Source organism: Loa loa, assembly GCF_000183805.2.
Source record: "Loa loa unplaced genomic scaffold supercont3.47, whole genome shotgun sequence".
Taxonomy (NCBI): domain Eukaryota; kingdom Metazoa; phylum Nematoda; class Chromadorea; order Rhabditida; family Onchocercidae; genus Loa; species Loa loa.
The window spans coordinates 154462-167311 of NW_018108227.1; the positions used below are offsets into that span (position 1 = coordinate 154462).

At 35.2% G+C, this 12850-nt stretch overlaps 2 protein-coding genes across 3 annotated transcripts; both read right to left on the reverse strand.

Annotated features, from left to right (window-relative positions):
- Positions 1-1227: 1227 nt before the first annotated feature.
- On the reverse strand, positions 1228-4484 carry LOAG_00100 (hypothetical protein; the record flags this gene model as incomplete). Its single annotated transcript, XM_003135640.2, has 9 exons — positions 1228-1347; positions 2046-2195; positions 2377-2613; positions 2736-2904; positions 3097-3198; positions 3443-3567; positions 3684-3896; positions 4134-4215; positions 4324-4484. The coding sequence occupies 9 exons, from the start codon at positions 4482-4484 to the stop codon at positions 1312-1314; spliced, it is 1275 nt and encodes a 424-aa protein (XP_003135688.1). The 3' UTR covers positions 1228-1311.
- Positions 4485-5654: 1170 nt separating this feature from the next.
- Positions 5655-8745, reverse strand: LOAG_00101 (the record flags this gene model as incomplete). 2 transcript variants are annotated; one of them, XM_003135641.2, is made up of 10 exons in its annotated part: positions 5655-5814; positions 6131-6225; positions 6462-6662; positions 6746-6865; positions 6997-7163; positions 7246-7351; positions 7684-7832; positions 7952-8119; positions 8205-8313; positions 8609-8668. In XM_003135641.2, the coding sequence occupies 10 exons, from the start codon at positions 8666-8668 to the stop codon at positions 5655-5657; spliced, it is 1335 nt and encodes a 444-aa protein (XP_003135689.2). The 2 variants fall into 2 exon arrangements, with proteins under 2 accessions (XP_003135689.2, XP_020306581.1); XM_020445342.1 differs by lacking the exon at positions 8205-8313 and having other exon boundaries at positions 7684-8119; positions 8609-8745.
- Positions 8746-12850: the final 4105 nt, after the last annotated feature.

Consider the following 12850-nt stretch of genomic DNA (forward strand, 5'->3'; position numbering starts at 1 on the left):
GAAATGTTGGTGTACTTCGAACGCTTCAGTGATGCCAACATCTGTAAAATTTGAAGAGATATGTATTCACTACTGCAGCGGCTGGAGTTTCTCATAAAAGTAGCTGACTTTGAAAACGAATCTATCCGGTTCGGTTTCTACTACAAAAACGCAGGGATAAAAGATCAGACGTTTCGCATAGAAAACAAATAATGCATCTAACGCGAGGTGGCAACTTGTTTTGGAACGCTTGGAACAGTCAGATCTTAATGTTTCCAATAGTTAAGGAATAGGAGCTGAAAAACTTTCCACATTAGAAGCGTTCAAGATAGCTCTAAATTTCCCAAGATCTGCTGAATTGATTAGTTGAAAATGAACAGCATGTGACTGGTAAAGACACTGGATTAAACTTTTCAGTGCGTTTAAGTTTACATCTATCCATAAAGCTAAGGCGAAGTTCTCTTCACTGATTTGGTTGAGGACTGAAGGCAGCGGCAATATTGGAGGATCAGTGCGAAGAATTAAACAATTATATACAGAAACCAAATGGGACTAGTGGTATGAAATTGGAAATTATGAAACAGTATGTGTCAGACATTTATCGACAACTTCCCGGAATAAAACATTTGCCGTGTGTCTGGAATAGGGACTGATTTGGAATACGGAAGGGAAGAATAACATAAAACTGGCGTAAAAGAAGAAATGGTAAAAACACTACAATGTGTTAGCCTAACAAATCGAGCTACTCTTTTCAAATTCTTCCTTCCCGATATGCTCCAGTCAAACAGAATTTGTAGCTAAATGATAAAACATGCCATCTTCCCAAATTTGCCGGCACTCCGCAGGTAACAACTGTAATATGCAAACACTGCAAACTCCTAACAGAAAACTAAGCTCTACTCAACAGAGGCTGCCCCCCCCCCTCCTCCCCCCCGACAACAAAATGCCAACTCCTCCTGCATTTCGCTTAATCATGCGTCTAACACCAACGCGTCCCACGTCCAGCCGCAATATGCAACAGTGACGTTTCACCCGACCTATCCACCTATCCGACATGCTCTTTTCTGAGAGAAATGACGAATGATTCTACTTAACTTTGGTGGGATTATTTGTTCTTCTCTGGACTTATGTGTTCAGATTCCATTGCAATCCACGCCACAGTCAAGCTGAGACAACTTTCTTTCTTTTGCAGTGTGGGAGTGACAGAAATACGATAGTTTATTTTAATTGTAATTTTTAAGAATATCTCTCGGACAGTTTGATTTTTTCCTTTTCCTTTTTATTCAGAATGGAACTGCGACTTCTCGACAGGTTGTATTTCAATTTCGAACGTCAGAATTTCCATGGGCAGTAAATTGACCGACAATTCTGAAATATGTTTTGTTTCAAACTCTGATTTTAAAAAAGTCAAATTATGAGGAAGATGCATTGGAAATTTTTTCCAAAAGTTAACAGATTAGTATATCTCTTCACTTCCTCGCGCAACAAAATGTCTATTCGGATGAGGAGAAATTATAAACGTTAAAAAAAGTGAAAAACGGAATTGACAAGTATGTTGAAGGGCACAAAATTCCAACTTATTAATACGAAATATTGTTTCTGGAATATCGTAAATAATCGATTTAAATTTGAAGGAAGAACGGAATCAGCCCAGAAGTATATCAGTGAAATCTATTTCTCTTTCGAAAATTTTGCATGTCAAGTAAAAGAAAAGGACAAATAAAATTTCCACCTTTTTGGATGATCCTTGGAGAACTCTGATTCGGTCTGAATGGATTGTTTTGTGTGAACTTTTTGAAGGTTTTTTTTCTCATCGTTGCAAGATTAAGTTCCTCTATCGAAAGAATATCGAATGCGGTAAATAAGCCCTGTGATGGTAGAAGGTACATAATGACAGAAGGTTCAAAGAAATTGAGAATGAATGAAAAGCTGTGATGACTGGAGACAGGGCTAATGAGGTCAAAGTTTCCCGTGCTCGATATGCAGCTATGCAATCTTTTGAAGCTAAATTTTCATTGTATTATCTTTGTTTTTTGATTTGTAGTAGAGGAAAAAAAACTGCTTACATTCAGGTCAACTTCGATGGGTTGCGCTAAATTTTTATCCTCATCACCTTGGAAAATATGCTCGAGACGAATGATGATACGTTTTGGAGCCAACATTTCCATGGTCAGAACATTGATAGGCAGTGGAAGCGGCCGATTCAGAGCAGAATACTAGAAAATAAGGGGTAGTCCTAGTGTGGAATATCAATTTATAGAAATTTACTGAAAACAAATCAGATTTGTTTCTTTCATTTCAGTGTTTGCTGGTATCCTCATTTCACAAATTAAAAACTAATAGAAGTTGGAGGAAAAGATGAAAAAACATGATTTACTTATTCATCAAACAAACAACCTTAGTAATAAATGCTCGACCATAATCCCACGGTGCCATTTTGCGCTCCGCGAACGTCATTAACGGCGAATTATAAAATTCAAGAGCAAGTGGTCTGTGGAGTTTTGCCGATTGTCCGGGACTTTCCATTATGATCCAGTGTCGTCCTCGAACAACCAACCCTTGTCCAGTATCACCTAATTCATTCAGTGCCTCACCGACACCGAAATTGTCATCATAAAATAATCTACGATGAAGCTGGAAACAAATTTTCGACTCACTCCGATATTTTACTGCTGAAAATTCTCACTTAGCCATACGCATTCGAAAATTGAATAGATACAAGACAAATTTGTATACGAAGAATTTATATATAATACCATTAATTCAATTTGTCCATCATTCAAGCTGGTACCACCATGAGAGCGATCCGTAAGTACGGTTAACTGATTTAACGAATCTCGAATATAAATACGACTATTTACAGGATAGTAGTTCCCTGCTATCGGTTCGGTGTTGATGTATGAGAATGATGGATAACGGTTTCTGCTAAAAGAAAGTTCAGAAAGATTCATATCCATATAGATCAAATTGTGAAACGACATGAAGTAAGTTGCTGGAATACTCCAGGTGACAAATGCATATTGCACTTTTTCTTTCGACAAAGTTAGGAAAATAAAAATATGAACTACAAGCATGCAATTTGGCAAAGTTAACCTGTCACTGCAGGAGTGTACTTACGTTCTTTTCATTATTTGCCTTCCGTTTGAATCGGTATAAAATACTCCTGCCGAATTTATGTCCGTTGTGTATCGTGTAATTATTTCTTTTGTTACTGGATTTCTAAATCAGAAAACAACAAACGGGCAAATTCGAAATTTGCAAAGAACATTCAAAAATTCAAATCGAATTCAATCAAATCACACTCCAAGGAGAATATCGTTCTTCGGAGACGGGGAAAAGAAGTCATACTATGCTTATTTTTACTTTGTTGTCATCAAAAAGATATTATTTGTTTTCCTTTTTTCAAAGGCATTTGGAAAGATATTCACATTTGTTTTCGATAAAAATCGAATTTTATGCATACTCGAGCTCTTTTGGTATCGGCCCAATAGTCCATTCAAATTCCACTAAATTCTTGCCACGATATAAGCGAATCACTTGACTGACCCATGGAGCAATGATCTGCCTTGTCTCATTTATCAATGAACCCTATAAATTGAGTAAAACCTCCTGTCGCCTATCTTTCGTCGGCTTCTGGTATTACCAGATTACCAGATTTAAGTTCCCAGACAGATAATAACTGAAATGTATATTGTGGAACATACCTCAATATACTGCACCGTCGTAATATTTGATATCTGTTCCGCCTGAGTACCGTTCGGTCGGAAAACATAAGCTCCCGATGATTGATTCCTATAGTTTGAGAAACCCATTCCTCTATAAACAAGAAATTCTTGCTTGAATGCAATGGTTTTCCCGGTTTTCCGATCCTTTAATGACATCAACTGTCCAGTGTTATCGAATGTGAGCTCGATGTACTATAAATTCATATTAATGTTACAATTTATGCAGAAAAAAGTGATGAAATCTTTTTTATATCTGAAAAGGTTTCGAATTTTAGCTTTTATCTTTTAAATTGCTAGAAAATACGATAAACAAATTTATGACCAATTGATTTTCACATCTACTCAGTGTCACTTATCCATTCCACTTTTTTGCTAATCTACTTCGAATTAATTACGAAGAATTTGGCAAGTTGCCTCATTTGTCATTACGGTTGTATTGATTTTCTTAGATTCTTTTTTGCTTGCTTTTTGTACAGAGCGGTGCCTCGCATATTCGACCATTTTTGTGGCCCTAAAATTTATATTCCGCAAAAATTAAAGACGAAATGATATTGCAATGTTAAGAGTTATCATATTTCAGCAGAAAATATTCTCAATTCTAATAAGGAACGACACAAACGTCTGATTAGATAGAAAAAACGTTGTAAAGCCAAGCGCAGGTACATTTGCCGGAATAAGCAATTCATAAGGAGCACTTAACGGTTTCTTGAGTTGTGCACCATTGTAAAATGCTTTATTGATCTGGAAATTGATCGAAGCATATCTTTTTACTAATTGCATTTCAAAAATTCAAGCTCCTCCCTTCTTCAACTATCTACTAGAAACTTTTATGTGGAATATTTAACTATTTTCGTCGACGAGCAACCGAAAATTTAACTACTATGGTAGACTAAACTAGATTATACAGTAAGCTTATTTCAGAATGACACGTACGAGCGGTTTAGGTGTCCCAGGAAGAGTTAACGACTGGAAAGTAATATGGATCTTTAGCAATATTCTGCTTTTAATTAAAAAAAAAAAGCTTTACCCTTTATACACTTATCCCGTGAATTTCGGTTACTTAACCAATCCTTGGGATGTTTGTTATCCACAGAAACTGTTCAGAAATTTCATTTAATTCCAGTTCGAATGCAAGTTGACTGATTTTTTATTTAAATGCATCAATCTTACTTGTAATAATTTGCATTTTGCATTCATAAGAACAAACCTGGACGTTAACTGGTTTTCCGTCGAATGACCAAACAATAGCTGATAGCGAATAGAACGGAATCCGTAATACAGTACTCAACGGATGAGAATTTGAATTATATACAACAATAGTTTCGTTACCATACAATCGAAAAAAATTAAAGGAAAGATCAAAGAGGCAGAGGTATTCTTCCCGACATTACGACAAAATTACTAAATGGCGAATACAAGTAAAGTTAGCAAAAAAGAATGGTGTACAAACATATTGCCGATCCCGCATCTGAATATCGTGAATCATTTAATGCTACTAGAAGTTCCTGAACCTTTTCGGGAGCATTGATTTATTATTGTTTTAAACAATGACCTTTATTTCTTTTCGGTTAACAAGTATTCCAATATCCACTGGTCAAGCTTTTTTTTGCAAAGGGTAATGGGTAAAAAGTACGGAATATAAGAACTAAAAGTAGGGAAGGTACAACAATAATGAAAGAAGAAACCTGGTTGAATTGCATATGGTTACGTTGATATCACGGCAAATGACTTGTTTCTCAGGAATCATTCCTTTGATTTTTTGAATTAATTTCATAAATACATTGTTAATAGTAGCCTGGAAATAGAAAAAGTGTGATATATCGGCGATATTTTTTACTTTTAAAATTACGAATATGAAAATTGCTATCGGATATTTTTCATAACATTGTAATCATTATTGTTCTGCCACTGAAACTTTTGCAAATATGTTAGCATTAAAGCTAGATTTTTTCACCGGAACTGTTTTTGTCGATCATTGCTTCGCATTCCTCTTAATTTTATTAACAACAACAACAAAAATATTGCACAAACTATTAGTACTTCAGCTTCGTCCCAACCTCGAGAAAGGCGAAGTTCGTAATCTCTGGTGACATTTTCCCGTGCTGTACCACTGAAATGAAAGCTTAGAATAAAATGAAAATTGTGAATTTATTGTGATGCCCCATTTGCAGCATCTTATCATGGCATGAGCATAAATTTATGTAAAAGTGATTCAAGCCAATTGACCATGAGAACCAGAAGCTTCCATTTTTAGCATTATTCATCAGTTAAATGAACAGACTCGTGCTTGCATACTAAAAGAAATGAGATTTGGAATTTTACCGAAGTGTGTTCATTTTTCGCCAAATATAGAAAGAGTCTTTCTTTTTGAGATCTAGATCGGATCGCAAAGGAAAAGTAAACGTTAGGAGAAGCAAAAGTATTACGTAACAGCATCATGATGTTGCACAAGTGCTACGGTATTACGCAGTATTCTGTTATTTGTCATTTCCATTGAAAATGCTTGAAGTTGCTTAACGAGCTGTAATAATGTGATCTTCTGTCATTTGTGTAGTAAAGCAAGTAATGAGTAGAATTAAATCTTTTATAAGTGGATGAATAAATTACTTTTCCACTTCCCCTTGAACAGAAAATAAAACATTTGGAAATTGCGGAAATTTTCCTTTTTTTTTCACTCGAAGGAGATCTATCTACATCATTTGCGCTCTAAATTTATTCAAACCTGTTAACTTGGAATTTGAACAACCAAATATGTACCTGTAACAATGCACTACTCTGCCGAATAAAGCCTTTAAATGAGGGCCTACTGGTAAAGAAACCAGTCCAGTAGCTATGATCGCCGGATGCATAGGGAAAAAAATCATCCAATTTCCTCGGTAATCTTGGATGCGTTTCTTTTAGTGCCATCAGATAACACGAAGGTGTTGAATAAAAGATATTAATTTTTGCGCTCAAAGTCTAAAAAGATATTGTAACCGAAAATTTTCTCATGATTTAACCCGAGCTGTTCAAACAAATCCAAATAATTTTGCAAGATATACTTTATTTTTTCGAACAACTGAAATGAGTTTATCGAGATTGGTATACCACTGATTCGCCGCCGTATATTGAAAATCGCCTCCCATTAAAAGCATCAAATGATTGGTTCGTTGATGCAAAGCCTAAAAGAGAAACGATTCAGAAAGTTTCGCATTTACACAAATCTGGCACATAGATATTATAATTGTCCAAATAAAACTGAAATAACTAAAATCCATTTTTTTATTATGGAATATATGCAACAATGATAAACCTGTCTTTTAACATCTTCAATGAATTCATCCACACGTTGGACAGCATTGTATTCTTCCAAATAAGCTTCATCCATAATCGGTTCGTCCAGGCATTCGCGATCAAAACAGAATCCTGGTGGTGGGCCATAACTGTCCCAGTAAAATGCACCTGTTATGATGTTCGTTTCTGAAGTGTTTTTTTCAATCATTTACACATCTTTGAGATATTACTTTTATCCGTTATACAAATATTAAAAAATAATTCTTACTGAGATCATCGGAACTATCCCAAACAAATTCAAGACTAGAATTCCGCACACGAACTTCTTTTTCTAAGAAATGAAGACGAGAAAAGAAAAGAGCTTCGAAATCCATCTGCAAAAAATCGGTACGAATTAGTTTGCTTTTTATTTTAATTTTATTTATTAATTGACCATTTTATATTCTCTCTTCTATACTTCTGCTTTTACCTTCATTCCCCATCTTTCGTCACTTTTTTAGATTTGAATTTTTTTCCAGTGTTCTTTTTCCCGTGTCTCAGTCTTCCTTTTGAGTATTTATAGGTTCAAACAATCTGATATTTTCAAGAAAATGTCCTACACTTTTAAAAATTTCGCCGCAAGAAACTAATACTCAAAAAGATCAGTTGTCGCCAAAACCTGTAAAAATTATTTAAAAATTCGATTTTCGACTAAAAAAAAACTAACCATTGCCAGCAAATTAGCCATTTCTCGACTATGACCAAAAGGGTCAATTTGCCATGCAACACGGGGAATTCCGCATTCGCCAAAATACTTTTTTAAAGTCCTCAGACCGAGTGTCATTTGATCAATAATATCAACGTAATAAGTTACGGCTTCATCGTTTTGCACCCAACCACCACCAATAAATTCGATTTGACCCAAAAGTTAATAATTTATTGTAAGTTCCATCTGACCTTTTAGTCTTTCACTTGCACTTACATGAGACGCTTACCTTTCTGGACAAGTTTTTCCAGTCGCTTCCTTTGCTTGTAATCAACGAGCCAACGCCATAGAAATGACGTCTCACACCACGCAAAACGCCTGTTTTCATCCTTTTCCAGTTCGTCCATTACAGTATTAAGAATATATTGCACGCCAGTCGCTGTCTTTTCTTTCTGAGCTGCAAATGACTTTTCACTTCTAATTGTTTTCAATTTTTAAGTTGAAGATAATTTCGAATTTGATCCAACCAATCAATAACCCACATCCATAATAGTACTGGTCAATAGTTTTAATCCAGCCTGGATCGTCATGCGTATGACAGATTAGATGGATATTCAACACATCTTTTTCTCCACTCCAACCATTACATTTCTAGAATTATAGCTCATTTTAGAGTTTATTTTAAAATTTCGTCCTATTCAAGCAGTCTTTCAACAGTCGTCGGCCGATTCATCGATGAAATCTAAATGATAGTAATACTGAAACCTGAATGATAGTTACTCTAAATCTAGAAAGTCAATCACAATCATTTCGCTAAATATAATGTGGTTCTGTTGGAAACCTCTTGCAACACTGATCGCTTACATGGAAGAGATAACTAACAATTATGCTTCAATTAACTTCCACCACTGTGATCTGTAAAATTTAAACATAAAATTTTACATACATTCCAACTGCATGAATCATCTTGAACATCCTGAGCACGACAATATCTCAACAAATCCATTCGAAAAATCAATATAAAAAACAGCAGAAGCAATGACATCTCTTTCATGATTCCTCAACAACTGCCGGATTATGAAAACAATAGGCATTAAAATTACTGATCGTCATCTTACATCAGGTATTTAATACCGAATTCGCGACAATTGCACGATGCTTGGAATGAATGATGACTGTCTTTTTAAGACATTTTCACAGTATTTTGAAATTATTTCTTGAAAATTCCATAGGAATATAAAATGCGCCTTAATATCAAAACAGTTTTATTTGTTATTTTAAAAAGAGGTAAGAAGGAACTGATATTAAACAAATAAAGAGAAACGAAAACTTTTGTTGAAAGAGCAGTTAGAGTGATATGAATACACAAACAGTATACAGAAGTAAAAGGATTAACCTCGTCCGGATTATAAATGGCTCTCTATCTTCCAGTAATAAACTTAACAAATTCCTGTTAAATGAATATTAGCATTTTTGATTACTGCAAGTATTTTAAGCTCTCTTCGAGAACGGAAATAAATCGAATTTCGAAGGAATTGTTTACATTGGAAAGTGAATAGTTTACATGCGTCAGCAAAACCCCGCTATTTCACAGGGTTATATCGAAATGAGTCATAAAAGAAGTGATTATCTATCAACCCGCACTGTCACTATTACGTAAACTATTTGCCAATTCAAAGTGAATCTCACTTTCCATTTGCAAATGCTAATCATCTGAATGCTCAGCTGTCATATCGATTGAAGGAGGATGGAAATGAAGGTCAGCCTCTCTAAAGTTTGTGCCCTTGATTCCTACTCAATCTCACCAAAACATTCATTAATTACAATAAATCACAGAACTGTTTCCTGAATACTTCTTCAATGCCAGAAATTCTAATAGTTATCAGTAAAATACAGTAATGTAGCGAATGAGATCACTCCTACTAAAGTCAATCGTGCCCCTATGAAAGTCTGCCAAGTTTTAACAGCTGTTGGCAGACCCCATAAGGTCTGCAAGAGGTCGAAAGTCCTTCTCTATCATCCTCAATCTGAATAGCTTTAGATCTAGGGTTGAGAATGAATACAGAGAAGCAATTCAAGCTTCTTTTTACAGCACATTATAATTGCTCTTTTAACATTACTCTTATCACTATTATTATCATTACTACAACCACCAAATTTCAATGGGAATGACTGAAGAAAAATTTATCTTATTGTTTCTTCAATCTCGTCGTAGAGGACGAAAAATCCAGTCCAAAGCCATGAAAATTTGACACCTTATTTTTACCTCATTTTTTCTTCTCCCATCATTCCCATCAAACTATATGGTGGCCTGTTAACCTAAATCATGAAAAAAAAGCCAAGACCGGTGCTAATGTCCTGCAATGATGGTGTTCATATTATTTCTTACTAGTTACACAAACCTTTTGCCTGTTTACGAATGGTAAGGGCTATGGGAAATCATTTTTATTTTCAATGACGAGGCGTTCTCCTCCTCTTCCTCCTCTTCCTCCTCCTCCTCCTCCTCCTTTTTCTTCTCTTATCAAAACAGTTCTTTCCTTTATTGCTATTAGATAGAAATATAGAGCTACCCCCGTGTATTTGAGGCTATTTTCTGCGTTATCGCTGTTGGTGTCCAAATGCACCGATGAGGCGCTATTGGAAACTGCTCTATGGATCGATGACAAACTTCTAATTTCTGATTCTGATTGCATGAGTTATTAACTCTTCGTAGATTTTATTTCAAATTTCGTTTCAATTTTACAATATTCCAATGTAACAATTTATTTTTGTCTGTTTCTTCTTCGTCATAATCCGATGACAACAGCAGTACTGACGATGAGGATAACGATTCGATTCAAATAATGATTTGGAGAGAATTACACATTTCTAATTACAGATCTCGTGCATTTCCTTCCAGTGCGCTAATGGAAGATGAATCATTCCATCAAAACAGAGATATATATAGGTAGCAGCTAGCTGTATGTAACAAAATGTACCTACCCTGTCAGCATTGATCGATACATTCATATAGTTCTGTTGTTAGCTATTATTCTCTTCCAGCTTTCCAAGCAATGATTTCCGTTAAACACCTAATGGTATCGCTTTTGATGGTTATGGCGTTTTCAGTCTTGAGTGATCATTCGAGCCCAATGCAAAGTCCATACGTTTATCTTTCTTATTATAGTGCAAGAGATGAGGCCTGATTACTTATGGATGGATCGAGCGAAGATCCATTCTCAACTATTTAACCAGCTAATTAAATAATTACACAACTGGTCTTTTGAATATAGTGCAGTTAAGCATATGCTTTATATCATAACTGCTAAAATTCGACCTGAAATGGCTGATTTCGAGTGCCGTTTCACATTTGAAAGTGTTGTGATGTATAGATGTATGAGAGTTTTTTTCCTCAAAGTAGACAAATGTTTTTACATCAAAACTGGAGTGTCATTTTTGGCTGATGATTCATCTGCTTTCTGCTTTTTTCTTCAGCAACAATTCACCACTGACAGTCATTCCATGTAAATAGTCCGGAGAGTTTAACTGAAGAATAGCTGAAAAATCCTGGAAGAACTATCAATTGCACACATATCCGTCGGTGAAAAGTTTATGTTAGTCTTTGTCAACCGGAACGATTCGTCCAGACTTCCCGGAAAGCTATAAATCGGTTACATATTTTTTCTAAGTATTGTCTCTAGCGAGACCTTTGTTGTGCTGCAGATTTCTGAATTAACTTTTGCCAAATGGTGGTCATACATATGATCCTGATATTATGAGATCAAAGGGATCAAGAGAAGGTTAGATAGTGTCTCTAAGGGTTAGCTCTCTGATTTCTGAGATTGCAAGTCGGATTCCTTTCAAGCTAAGGCTGCATCTATGTAGCAGGACTATTGCTTTTTTTTATTTTTAGGTAAGGCTCGAAATTGTTATACTGAGTAGTGAGTTATAATAATTTGCAAATGTTTTTTGTTTTATTTCTGTTTTACGAAAGGGAGCGTTTTCATCTTGAAATTTCAAGCATTTAAAGAAGTTTGGAAAAGGAAAAGTTTTTGTTTTGCAAAAGATGTCTCTTTGAAAAGAATAGATGTAATTGTGATTTTCACCAAAATCGTTATCCGATACTCTTTTAGAATCACTGATTGCAAAAATAGAGTACTTCATGCATTTAATTATGTAAGACATTGCTTGCTTAATTTGTTTTTTTTGTCCACTCTTCCGAGTAACACTGGTCGGTAGTATTTGAAGTGGTACGCCAAGGAACTAAAGCCCAAACATGCAAACCACAAAGGGTGATTAATGAGTATTGGTAATTATGACGAGCATAATAGTGCAGACGAGAGCATGTCAACCTCTTGCTATGTCTTCAGTTTGATAATTCTGTCATTCTTTCAGCGATTGAACTTTTTATAGTTGGGAGCAAAAATTGCTCGTAGAATTTACCTCCAACATCAGATCATTCTAACCGTTGATAATTTTAAATTGTCCTGAGCAAACAATGCTTTAAGACATTATTGCTGTCCAATTTGCTAAGGCATTGCTTAGAATAGGATAGGACAATCTCTGTGAAAAATGCTGAAAAAGTGCTATAATTAAGTTTCAGGAAAGTAATTAAGAATGGAAGAGTTGAGCAATGGACCACAGTTGAGTTTCTGACTACATTTTCTGAAATATGAAGAGATACTTGCTGTTTCTTGTTTTACTCTTCCAAGTAGTAATGTCAACATAAAACATAAAATATAAGTGATATGAAGAAAGAAAAGTTGTTTAGAACGTAAATGAGGAAGTGGAAGTAATCGATACGCCATCTGTGGACCTCATATTCAGTGATACATCTACACCTCATTTATTCTAATTACTAACAATTGCCTGGAATTGTTGTTTGGCTATTGTCATTACCTGTTTCAAACACTCCACAACTTTGTTTACAATCACACCTTCCATTGTCTTCCTTTCTTTTTTCAGAAATTATTGTCGAATCAAGCACAAACATCAGCAACATGTTTAGTTTTCTTTAATTTAATATCCGAAATTAAGCGTGGATTCTTTGCAGTTCGTATATTGTACGGAGAGGAAGTGAGAAGTCCTGGTAAAGTTTAAAGAAATTCTGATTTCACTCTTCTATGCTGAAATATATCCTGGAATCCGGAAAATTGGGAAGAGTAAGGGTTAGAAAGTAACTGAAAGAAAGAAATGAAATGAAATGAAG